We start from the raw sequence: 14164 nt of genomic DNA on the forward strand, positions 1-14164 counted from the left end.
AGACTGAATCCTAAATAAAATATTTTTTCTTGCCATATAAAATCAGCACAACCTCCTGGATTCGCCTCCTAGAAGAAGCCCCTCCATGGCAGGTCCCTGTTCAGACGGAGCCCGAGGACGATCGCTGGGTGATATTTAGGCAGGAGGTGATAATGGGCAATCTGCTGTTTATTTTGAAAGTGCTAACAATGATTTTTCTTTGGTAAAAAGGCAGAGTGTCTGGAGGACGGATGAGTGGGTTTTGAGCAGAGGCTCTGACAGATGGTGCGGGGCTAGAGGTGCTCAGTCCTAGCTGGATGGTGGAGGGGGCTGCAGCACCAGCTTCCTCCAGGGCTGACAGCCTCACATCCCGACATCTTACTGGACTGCCAACCATGGACGAGCCAACCTCTCGGCCGGGCTGGGTGCCACAGAAGATCGGCTTCCAAAAAACACCAGTGCGCCACCCTGCACACCCGGGGCTGTGCATCCAGAGCTCGGTCACACATCATGGACATGGACCTAAGGTCTTCTGATCCGAGGGGCCCTCAGGCTGCCTCCTAACCAGGGTCCCCTCTGCAGCCAGTGCTGCGCCTTGGTCCTGCTGGATCCAGGGTGTCCTAGACTAGGGGAATCACGGCTCTAATCCAGAACACATGGAGTCCCCTCCATTTAGGGGATGTCACCTCTCACCCTTCTCACCCATCCAAATCTATGACCTAAAGAGACCTACAGACATTGCCAGAAAATACTGAATATATAGTAGAAAAATGACAAAAAAATATAACTTTATGGGACACTTTCTGCCACACTCCAGAGACTTGTGCGCAAAACTCTTGCCCTTCCTTCCCCCAACCCTGCGACTATTCCTTCCTGTTTATAGAATACTAGGAGAGCCTTAGAGCGATTTATTGTAAAGCTCATATGATAGGAATTTTAGGGTCTAGATCTTTTATATCTATGGGGCTGTAATGATGCCACAAAATCTACAACTCCCATCCTGCAGGCATATTTATAAATAAGAGGAGTCGTAGTGGGCACATCCATCTACTACTACCCCCATGATATTATTTCAGAATTGTTAGAGCCGTAGTGACTTGCATTGGCAGGATAAGGGCTGTATCTGTCGCCTGTTGCCGGCGCTGCTGGAAGCACACGACCCACATATGTGTAATAATAAGAACAGAACATCTTTGATAGCAGGCAGTGTTTGCAAACAGAGACACAACACTGATGTGTGCCTGCACATGTTAGCTTGATCCAGGCATTGCTATAATACTACAGCTGATTGTCTCCCTCGCCTTCTAGTATTTAGAAATGATTTATTTTTTGGTTATGTAGCACAAACAGGAATCCATAAACTGTCGGTTCAGCACCATTGACTCTTTGATCAGTGACTGGGCTATGAGGAGATGAAATGCCCTGGATCCTGTGCTCTGCTCACATGCCACCAGCTAAACGCACCATAAATAGGGGGAGTTACAGGATTGACCCTGTTTGGCTGGTTTTTGGTGGGGTTTTTTGCACTAAAACTTATTCATCAGCTTCATCCTCCTCCTTAATTAGTCAGCAGTGATTTCCGAAAAACATTTAGCTGTTTATATACAAAGGAAATAAAAGGGACATTGTCAAGTGGAGAGGTCTCCTCCAGGATGAATGGAGTCCTGTGTAACAAGCATGGATAGCAGTGCTCAAGGGTCCTGTGTCCCCCTGCCTGCTGCCTGTCACTTCATCTCCTCCTTAGGAGGGGACTCAAGTGGCATCAATGACAAATCCGAAATCAACTGGGCTAAAAGGAGACAACAGAAAGAAGGAGTTTGATCTTTTGCCTGCGCCTAAATATTTAGTAGAAAGGATTGTCAGTAGGATAAGTATGGCACCGACCCCATAATGCTCCATTATCATGTAACATTGCCACGTCTGTTATTGGTAGTACATGTATATTGTGTCAATAAATATATCATATATTGTAGATAGATAGATAGATAGATAGATAGATAGATAGATAGATAGATAGATAGATAGATAGATACAGTGGTGCATTGGAATATTATGATGTCTGTGATTGGTAGTATATGTATATATTTTTTTAAATAAATATATAATTGTAATATATTGTATATAGATATGATATAGATAGATATGAGATAGATATATATGAGATAGATAGATAGATAGATAGATAGATAGATAGATAGATAGAGTGCAGCATTGTAATATTATGATATCTATTATTGGTAGTATGTGTATTTTGTAATAAATAGATAATAGTAATATATTGTAGATAGAGATTATTTGAGATAGATAGATAGATAGATACATAGATAGATATGAGATGGACAGGTAGATAGATAGCCATAGATAGATAGATACAGTGGTGCATTGGACTATTATGATGTCTGTTATTGGTAGTATATGTATATTTTGTAAATACATAGATAACAGTAATATATTGAATATATTGTAGATAGATAGATAATAGAAAGATAGATAAACATATATATATATATATATATATATATATAGATAAGGCAATAGATAGATAGATAGATAGATAGATAGATAGGTACAGTGGACTATTGAATCTACTCCACTACCCCCCCCCCCCCCCCCCCTTCCCCTCCATATAATTGCTGTGGATTTTATTGATAACCTCTAGTTCCTATCAGGGAAGTTGTACACGACAGGTTAAATTATTTAATAAGCACCTAGGTGTAATTATGTTATTTACAAGCTGTGACAGGGACTGGGTGATGGAAGCAGGGAATGGACGGGTTCTGGTGACCCCTGGAGCTTGGAGCTTGAATTATGGAGATGGGGGGCTAAGAGGTGAATAGAGAGCAGATAGGAACAAGCTGCCTTTTCACCTCCCTCCATCTCTAATAATAACATGGGGATCCCTACAATGCTGCTCCTGCCTCCCTACAAGAAGTAGATGGAGAGAATTGGACTGTGTGTGGACTGTCAGGGGGGGGGGGGACCATGAAAGCCGCAGAGTCTGGATGGTGACAATATTAATAATCATACCCTCAAAGATACAAACACAGCCCAGGTAATAATAATACATAACCCCCTCACCTGTTTGGTCATTGAGTCAATTAGCCGAACGTATAAATCTTGTTCAGTTCTAACTCCTAATAAGGGGGGGGAAAGAAATCGTCAATGATTGTAATTATTAGGACACATCATTAATACATGAGCTTAATAGGCAGCAACTATTACTAATCATTAGATTTATTATATATGATGTCACTTGTCAACACTGCATGCAGTAGGTGGAAGCATAGATTTTAATTTTCTATTTTCTTTTTATATATATATATTTTTTTTTTTATTCTAATTTTTCCTGACGTTGAAACTAATTTTTCATCCTATTCTCCTTGCTTTATCTTAACACATATGTAACTAAGAAAAAGTGAATGTCTTCTATGGCAGATGACTACGGATATATAGGAATCAAAATGTTCAGATTCCACAAACTATGGAAATATTAGGAATCTAATAATTCTCCTTCATGACAGTTACAAATGCAAATGCTCTATTTTGTAACACTTATTATTAATATTATTATTATCATCTGCCAATTTCTCCTATTGCATTGATGACGACAATAAATAACTAGAATATATTAAGATGCCATAATGAGCACTTACCATTACTGTATAACAGCTGCAGCTTGTAGTGAATTCCATTATTAGTTTTTTCACTGTTTGGCTCCTGAAAATAATAGCAAAGTGTTACTTTATACATAAAAAACAACATTATATATATATAAGGGGGTCCTATTATTAGCTTTTAATTTTGTCCATCTGTCATTAAACCAAGGGAACAAATATACACGTGGTGCTGCTTCTGCTTCTGCCTCTGGAGGACACTTGGGGTTAATTCCCCCAAAAATAATACAAAAAAAAATTAACTAAATAAAAGCATTTTGGGGGTGAGGCTATTTCCCTGTACAGTAAATTGATTTACAATTATCCTAAGTGCAGGCAATACAATGGGGTGATTATATTAATGCCTGTCCTGGGTGATGACAAGTTTTGCTACAACAAATACTATTTCTTCCGGATTTTATCACATTCTGGATGTTGTTTTTTTCCATGCATAGACGATGTTAGGGGGTGTTGAGTGACAAATATTAAATATATTGCAAGTATAAGCAAGGCAAGAGGGTCTTAAGTGGTATACGCAGCTATGTGAGCACTTTCCACCATGTTTATAGAATTTGGATATTTCTATTGTGTATTTATAAATAGAAAGTGATACAAAATATAATTCACATCCACTCATGGGGAGGGGGGGGGGTGATAACATGGATCTTTTTGGCTAGATTTTACATACATTTTCAAAGTAAGGATATTATTTGCATCAACTTGTCCGTGCTAGATATAAACGTACTGTGTTATATGCACAACAATATTAGGGGTGATCCAGATTACTGGAGAAATTATATCGCTCTATGTATAGATGCATATAAAATCTATAGGCATTGCTGGCATTGCATGATGATTGGATCAGTATAGAGTGGATAAATTCACAGCACATTCAGTGCAAAGGGGATCAATATATTATATTACATAAAGGGGGTGATCAATACAATATATTAAATTACATATAGTCTAAGTTCAAGGGGTGATCATCAATATATTATTAAATAGAAAGGGTGATATTCGATATACAATCCTAAACATGGGGTCAATATATTATATTACATATAGAGGGTGATGCTCTATATATGATACTAAATATAGCCATTATGTTCTATGCAATGCACTGCCTAGATGATCAATATATCATATATGTATTATATTCAATATATTGGGGTGATGATCGGATATGTATTCTACTCTTTGCAGGGTGATGATCCATATATTATACATGTATTATAGTCAATATATTGGGGGGGTTATAAATGCTACTTTCTGCAAAGTGATGACCAATATCTGATATTATATGTATTATAGTCAATATATTGGGGGGGGGGGGTGATCTGGTATAAATGATACTTTCTGCAAGGTGATCACCAATATCTGATATTAAATGTATTATGATCAATATATTGTGGGTGATATAATATATATTATATTCTCTGCAGGGTGATGATCAATATATTAGACATATATTATAGTCAATATATTGGGAGGGGGAGGGGGGATGATCTGGTATATATTATATTTTCTGCAGTGTGATGACCAATATATTATATTAAATGTATTATCTTTATTATATTGGGGGGTGGTGATCTGATATAAATGATACTTTCTGCAAAGTGATCACCAATATCTTCTATTAAATGTATTTATAATCACTGTATTGGGGGTGATGATCTGGTATATATTCTGCTCTTTGCAGGGTGATGATACATATATTATAATTACTATATTGGGGTGATAATCTGATACTTTTTATTCTTTCTGCAGGGTGATCAGTATATTATACATGTATTATAGTCACTATATTGGGGGGGATGATCTGGTATAAAGTCTACTCTCTGCAGAGTGATGACTGATATATTATATGTATTATAATCAATATATTAGGGTGATGATCTGGCATGTATTGTACTCTGTGCAGGGTGATCAGTATATTATACATGTATTATAGTCACTATATTGGGGGGATGATCTGGTATAAAGTCTACTCTCTGCAGAGTGATGACTGATATATTATATGTATTATAGTCAATATATTGGGGGGATGATCTGGTATGTATTGTACTCTCTGCAGGGTGATCAGTATATTATACATGTATTATAATCACTATATTGGGGGTGATAATCTGATACATATACTTGCTGCAGGGTGATCAGTATATTATACATGTATTATAGTCCACTATATTGGGGGGTTGATCTGGTATAAGTCTACTCTCTGCAGAGTGATGACTGATATATTATATGTATTATAGTCAATATATTGGGCGGTATAAATGATACTTTCTGCAGTGTGATAGATATTATATGTATTATACTCCATATATTGGGGGGGATGATCTGGTATAAAGTCTACTGATGCTCTGAGTGTGTAATAAATAGATATTCCAGGCACAAACTTACTTTATCCTTCTCCACAAAGTCCACAAAAGCCGTCCTCTCGATCTCCACCGGCTGCCCTGCCTGCGTTACAGAAGCTAGGACGAAGTGGAAAAAATTGGACTTCCTGAGGTTGGAAGGCGGCCTGCTTCTCGAAATGTGCCCGAGCCAGCCCCACACCACTGCGGGAGGAAAGGAGACAAGGGCTGGGTGAGAGGTGAGCCAGCTGATCCCAGCCTGGCACATGGAGAGGGGCATGGTGTGAGGAGCGAGGCATGGGGGCAGTGCCACCACCACCACTGGATTACAGGCTCGTGTAACCAGAGACACTGGGAGATTGTCATTGATATAGACCATTGAGGGGGGATGAGAAAATAAAAAACCCAACATCATTTGGCAGACACCTACCTTTGGGCGGCTGTATTAGCATCCACTACCCCTGCTGTATGCATCCATGATCGGACTGAATTCATCCCACCTCCCAGCGGTTCCTCTTTCATGGTGGTCCCACCTCTTGGTATATTTTCCTGAATCCCAAACATTAAAACTAAATTTTTTGGGCAACGATCAACTCCTATCAAAATGAGGGTTCAAAATAATAATAATAATAAAAATGAAAAAAATGAATTTAAAAAAAAATTATTTTAGAAAATGTCCCAGGTCTTCTCCTTCCTTTTCTTCTTCTTCTTCTTCCTCTGCTGCTGATGTTCTTCTTCTTCTCCTTGATGATGATGATGACTTAACTCCCCAGGATCAGTAGGGTAGACCCAAGTTGAAGTCCTTCCCGTTCAGTCTGGCACAAGGTGGACAATCTGCAGAGCTCTTGGAGCTGCTTCCAGCACTTGGAGTGGAGCTGCTGATGGATGCAGGACAATAATAATAAAAGTACCACTATGAGCTTGCAATCAGCAGAGAGAGAGGGAGAGAGAGGAAGAATAAATATAGTTTTTAGTTTTTTTTTGTGTGTGTGGCTTGTTGGTAGAAGCTTCTCAATGTGGTGTCATCATCTCCAGCAACAAAACAGCATCAAAAAAGCTTCAGGACACTGCTGAATCGACCACTTCTGGCAAAGATCTCCTGCTCCAAAAGACAAATAAACTGAGACATGAGGCTCCTGCTCACAGGAGAGAGCTGGATGAGGGGCCTTTAGCGTCTTGCACGATGGATGGAAGCGAACAAAACTCAGCCCTCTATCCCCCAGGACTGGAACCTTTCCCGGGAGCCAAAACTCTAAACCCCCGGGAGCAGCGCTGTCAGCTGCTGACGTCAGGGGGGCGGGGCTGTGCCCATATATGGAGGCTGCTCCTCCTCCTCCTCCTGCCGCTGCCCGGGCTGTGGAGCTGCTCTGCTCAGTGCTGGCTGCGGCGCGCTCCTCACCCGGCTGCTGCTGCCGCCGCCTGCACTGCTTCTATGGCCGGGCTGCTCCTTTATTATATATATATATATATACATCAGCAGCCAATGAAGTTATCATTCAGCCAAAGAAATCTGAGAGGAGACAAGTCACGATGCCAGACACAGTCCATTAATAATATGAATAATTATATATCTATATACATACACTGCATATGTACATATATGTGTATGATGATTATTATACTACTTCCATATAGCACATACAGTTGTATGCCAGTGTGTGCTCTTTGGCATTGGGACTGATATCATGTAGAAAATAAATAGGTTCATTATGGACAAAATTACACTTATGTATGAATGTTATATATATAAACACAGCTCCAACTTATGAACTAATCCTGTATCTATCTATTCTATCTATCAATATATATATATATATGTATATGTATCCATCCATTATCTATCTATCTATCTATTCTATCTATATATATATGTATATGTATCTATGTATCCATCCATTATCTATCTATCTATCTATCTATCTATCTATTCTCTCAATATATATATGTATATGTATCTATGTATTCATCCATTATCTATGTATCTATCTATCTCATATCTATCTATCTATCTATCTATCTATCTATCTATTCTATCAATATATATATATGTATATGTATCTATGTATCCATCCATTATCTATGTATCTATCTATTATCTATATTTCCACCCATTATCTATATATTAATGTATGTATATATTTAGAAAGATAGATAGATAGATATTAGATAGATAGATATAGATAGATAGATAGATAGATAGATAGATATATTAGATAGATAGATAGATAGATAGATAGATAGATAGATAGATAGATAGATAGATAGATAGATAGAACAGGCATAACTCTCACAAGAGACAGATCATGTTAACATATAACCTGCCGATATCTTCTTATTTCCATCAGTCTTTCAACAGATATTGAAGTCTGACAATCCACACTCCCCACACACTGTATTCTGCCTATTAGTACATTATGTATAATATGAGTACAGTCCATACAATCACTAGTGCAGCGCTATAATAATAATAATAATTACCAACAAGGACTCCAATATGTTAAGTGCCCCCCCCCCTGATTCCTGTCAGATCCTGTTTCCACTTGGAATGATTTATTGAGCCCCCCCCATTTAGTTTCATGTTATGTTTACAATAAAATGTAGGAAGGAAAATAGGAAATGAAGTTGCAGGGACGGTAAGTAGACCCCAGAGTTGCAGGGACTGTAAGTAGACCCCAGCTCTGTCCTGACAACATGTGGGGGGTTTTCTAACACCTAAGTGTCATTAATATCAATAAAGATGTGAGAGGAGAGAGAGGATGAATGGGGGGCATTGTCACTTATAGGATGGAAGGGACCCCCATCTCCTTTCTCAGGGGGGGGCTAGATCCATTTCTAGGAAGGACAGGACTGATATGATGACAATTATATAGGAGCCTTTATGATAAAGTCACCCAGTCATAGGGATCGATGAGAAGCTGCAGAGGACGAGGGTGGAATGGAGGGTGAATTGTCAGGGGGTGGGCAGGAGGGGTAGCTCTAATATTTTAATAATGAATGGCTGATGATAGAAGCCCCCCGTGCAGTGTCAGGGGAGCCCCCTTTGCCAGGACACAATCTATTTTGCTGGTGTTCAGGGTTAATGACTATTGCCAAAGATAAGTGAATTATCAAAGCTATTGCTGGAGACCGATCGCAGAAATCCATTACATTGCTGCCGTCTAATTAAATACCGAAGTCTAATAAAATCATATTTTATGACTATTTGAGAGTAATGAGATTAGTCCTTAGAAGAAATCGCCCACATATTAAAGATGCCACTGTCTATAGAATGTTAATAACGTTAAATCAAAGTCTATGGAAAACTATGCAGAAGGAGGAAGACTTCAGCCTCCTTAGAGGAAAAAACCGAAGGAGATCAATTAGAATAATTGTTATCTCGGAAGCAATGGACATGAAAAATAACAATAATACAAAATATCATCAAAAATAAAATCCAGTAAAATGAAAAAAAATATATATTTATTATCGGTAATGATGGAAAAGGTCGGATTTGGGGTGAGGGATATCTTAATGGATCTGATTATTAAATATTATAATTCCTATAATTTCTAGACAGATGGGCCCGCCGTATCCTGACCTGCGCACACCTGGCCGCAAAGGGTTAACCGGAGGGAGCAGCGATTCGATCTGCGCTTTATGTAAAATGTGAAAGTGTCAAGAAGAAGCAGAAAATCCTAATCTTGCCTCGTTTACAGTATCTTTAATGCAGATTACACGCGCCAGGGCGATTTAAATCTGATTCCCAAATTAGGAGATTTAGCAGTAAATACCTTTAAATCTGATGGTGTTGACTGAAGAGAGAGGCAGCCTCGCAGAAAGCCAATGGCAGAGGGGAGCAGGCTGCCCCCCACAATAGAAAAGGAAGCCTAAACCTTCCTGACAAACACAGGCAGCTGCCCGCTATTCTGGGCCATATTAGGCAAAATGAATGCAAATCTGTGCTACAGAAGCCATCTGGACACCAAGAGGGGAATCAGCTGCCGCTCACAACAGGCTCTGAGGCTCAATGTCTTCTACCTCATTTTCTACATCATCTGCTCCTGCACCCAAAGCGTTGGAGAATGGGCTCTTTATCATACACCAACTTTATCTTATTGTCACTATCCAGGCAGCAGCCACCAGAGCCACATCCCAGGACCCTGCACTGGAGCTCCAGTAATATATACTGTGTCTCATAGGACTGTATACAAGTACTTAGGGCTGGAGCTATACTGGTCTCATAGGACTGTATACATGTAATAGGGGCTGGAGCTATACTGGTCTCATAGGACTGTATACATGTATATAGGGGCTGGGGCTATACTGGTCTCATAGGACTGTATACATGTATATAGGGGCTGGGGCTATACTGGTCTCATAGGACTGTATACATGTATATAGGGGCTGGGGCTATACTGGTCTCATAGGACTGTATACATGTATATAGGGGCTGGGGCTATACTGGTCTCAGAGGACTGTATACATGTATATAGGGGCTGGAGCTATACTGGTCTCATAGGACTGTATACATGTATATAGGGGCTGGAGCTATACTGGTCTCATAGGACTGTGTACATGTATATAGGGGCTGGGGTTATACTGGTCTCATAGGACTGTGTACATGTATATAGGGGCTGGGGCTATACTGGTCTCATAGGACTGTATACATGTATATAGGGGCTGGAGCTATACTGGTCTCATAGGACTGTGTACATGTATATAGGGGCTGGGGCTATACTGGTCTCATAGGACTGTATACATGTATATAGGGGCTGGGGTTATACTGGTCTCATAGGACTGTATACATGTATATAGGGGCTGGAGCTATACTGGTCTCATAGGACTGTATACATGTATATAGGGGCTGGGGCTATACTGGTCTCATAGGACTGTATACATGTATATAGGGGCTGGGGTTTATACTGGTCTCATAGGGACTGTATACAGTATATAGGGGCTGGAGTTATACTGGTCTCATAGGACTGTGTACATGTATATAGGGGCTGGAGCTATACTTGTCTCATAGGACTGTATACATGTATATAGGGGCTGGAGCTATACTGGTCTCATAGGACTGTGTACATGTATATAGGGGCCGGGGCTATACTGGTCTCATATGACTGTATATATGTATATAGGGGCTGGAGCTATACTGGTCTCATAGGACTGTATACATGTATATATAGGGGCTGGGGTTATACTGGTCTCATAGGACTGTATACATGTATATAGGGGCTGGGGCTATACTGGTCTCATAGGACTGTATACATGTAATAGGGGCTGGAGCTATACTGGTCTCATAGGACTGTATACATGTATATAGGGGCTGGGGTTATACTGGTCTCATAGGACTGTGTACAGTATGTAGGGGCTGGGGCTATACTGGTCTCAGAGGACTGTATACATGTATATAGGGGCTGGAGCTATACTGGTCTCATAGGACTGTGTATATGTATATAGGGGCTGGGGCTATACTGGTCTCATAGGACTGTGTATATGTATATAGGGGCTGGGGCTATACTGGTCTCAGAGGACTGTGTATATGTATATAGGGGCTGGGGCTATACTGGTCTCATAGGACTGTATACATGTATATAGGGCTGGGGCTATACTGGTCTCATAGGACTGTGTACATGTAATAGGGGCTGGGGCTTATACTGGTCTCATAGGGACTGTATACATGTATATAGGGGCTGGGGCTATACTGGTCTCATAGGACTGTGTACATGTATATAGGGGCTGGAGCTATACTGGTCTCATAGGACTGTATACATGTATATAGGGGCTGGAGCTATACTGGTCTCATAGGACTGTATACATGTAATAGGGGCTGGGGCTATACTGGTCTCATAGGACTGTATACATGTATATAGGGGCTGGGGTGATACTGGTCTCATAGGGCTGTATACATGTAATAGGGGTTGGAGCTATACTGGTCTCATAGGACTGTGTACATGTATATAGGGGCTGGAGCTATACTGGTCTCATAGGACTGTATACATGTATATAGGGGCTGGGGCTATACTGGTCTCATAGGACTGTATACATGTATATAGCGGCTGGGGCTATACTGGTCTCAGAGGACTGTATACATGTATATAGGGGCTGGAGCTATACTGGTCTCATAGGACTGTATACATGTATATAGGGGCTGTAGCTATACTGGTCTCATAGGACTGTGTACATGTATATAGGGGCTGGAGCTATACTGGTCTCATAGGACTGTATCATGTAATAGGGGCTGGAGCTATATGGTCTCATAGGACTGTATACATGTATATAGGGGCCGGGGCTATACTGGGTCTCATAGGACTGTATACATGTACTATAGTCCCCTCACATGTTATAGGGGCTGGGAGCTATACTGGTCTCATAGGACTGTGTATATGTATATAGGGGTTGGAGCTATACTGGTCCTCATAGGACTGTATACATGTATATAGGGGCTGGAGCTATACTGGTCTCATAGGACTGTATACATGTATATAGGGGCTGGGGCTTACTGGTCTCATAGGAATGTATACATGTATATAGGGGCTGGAGCTATACTGGTCTCATAGGACTGTATACATGTATATAGGGGCTGGGGCTATACTGGTCTCATAGGACTATATACATGTATATAGAGGCTGGGGTTATACTGGTCTCATAGGACTGTATACATGTATATAGGGGCTGGAGCTATACTGGTCTCATAGGACTGTATACATGTATATAGGGGCTGGAGCTATACTGGTCTCATAGGACTGTATACATGTATATAGGGGCTGGGGCTATACTGGTCTCATAGGACTGTGTATATGTATATAGGGGCTGGGGCTATACTGGTCTCATAGGACTGTATACATGTATATAGGGGCTGGAGCTATACTGGTCTCATAGGACTGTATACATGTATATAGGGGCTGGGGCTATACTGGTCTCATAGGACTGTGTATATGTATATAGGGGCTGGAGCTATACTGGTCTCATAGGACTGTATACATGTATATAGGGGCTGGAGTTATACTGGTCTCATAGGACTGTATACATGTATATAGGGGCTGGGGCTATACTGGTCTCATAGGACTGTGTATATGTATATAGGGACTGGGGCTATACTGGTCTCATAGGACTGTATACATCTACTATAGTCCCCTCACATGTATATAGGGGCTGGGGTTATACTGGTCTCATAGGACTGTGTATATGTATATAGGGGCTGGGGCTATACTGGTCTCATAGGACTGTATACATGTATATAGGGCTGGAGCTATACTGGTCTCATAGGACTGTATACAGTATATAGGGGCTGGAGCTATACTGGTCTCATAGGACTGTGTACATGTATATAGGGGCTTGGGGCTATACTGGTTCATAGGACTGTATACATGTATATAGGGGCTGGAGTTATACTGGTCTCATAGGACCTGTATACATGTATATAGGGGATGGGGCTATACTGGTCTCATAGGACTGTGTATATGTATATAGGGCTGAGCTATACTGGTCTCATAGGACTGTGTACATGTAAATAGAGGCTGGAGCTATACTGGCTCATAGGACTGTGTACATGTACTGGAGCTATACTGTCGTGATATCACTGATCGTGTAATATAGTGACCTAGGATCCATGTATATATATTCTGGATCTATACTGGTCTCATATGACTGTATAAATGTACTGGAGCCATATTGGTGTGATAGCACTGCATACAAGTACTATAGTGACTTCAGTTACTTGTACTGTAGCTGTACCGTTCTCATATGACTGTATAAATGTATTGTATCTATATGTAACTTATATAACTGTATACATATATTGAATCTATAGTGTTCCCACATCACTGCATACATGTACTATAGTGAACTCATATAACTGTATACCTGCACTGGAGCTGTAATGACCTCAGATGTCTGTACATAGTCTATACTGATCTCATATGACTGCATACATGTTCTGAAGCTATAGTGTCCCCATATGACCGTATACATGGTATAGGATGACTGTATATGTGTACTGGAGCTATTGTGACCTCACATGTCTGCATACATGTACTAGAACTATAATGATCCCATATGGCTAAATTTATGTACCAGATGTAATAAAATCTTGTAATACTCTTGTACTGGAGCTATAGTGACCTCATATACCTATACATATATACACTGGAGTTATTATGGCCTCAGATACTTACACTGTAGCATTATCAAGTC

General features: G+C 40.3%; 1 protein-coding gene across 1 annotated transcript in view; it reads right to left on the reverse strand.

Annotated features, from left to right (window-relative positions):
• Window positions 1–6553, reverse strand: part of EBF3 (EBF transcription factor 3) — a 139859-nt gene extending 133306 nt beyond the window's left edge. Inside the window, 5 exon segments of the mRNA XM_040436550.1 lie at window positions 3058–3113; window positions 3633–3696; window positions 6036–6155; window positions 6157–6193; window positions 6420–6553. Coding sequence (XP_040292484.1) covers window positions 3058–3113; window positions 3633–3696; window positions 6036–6155; window positions 6157–6193; window positions 6420–6553 — 411 coding nt within the window.
• Window positions 6554–14164: the final 7611 nt, after the last annotated feature.

Source organism: Bufo bufo, chromosome 6 (assembly GCF_905171765.1).
Source record: "Bufo bufo chromosome 6, aBufBuf1.1, whole genome shotgun sequence".
In the NCBI taxonomy this organism is placed as follows: Eukaryota; Metazoa; Chordata; class Amphibia; order Anura; family Bufonidae; genus Bufo; species Bufo bufo.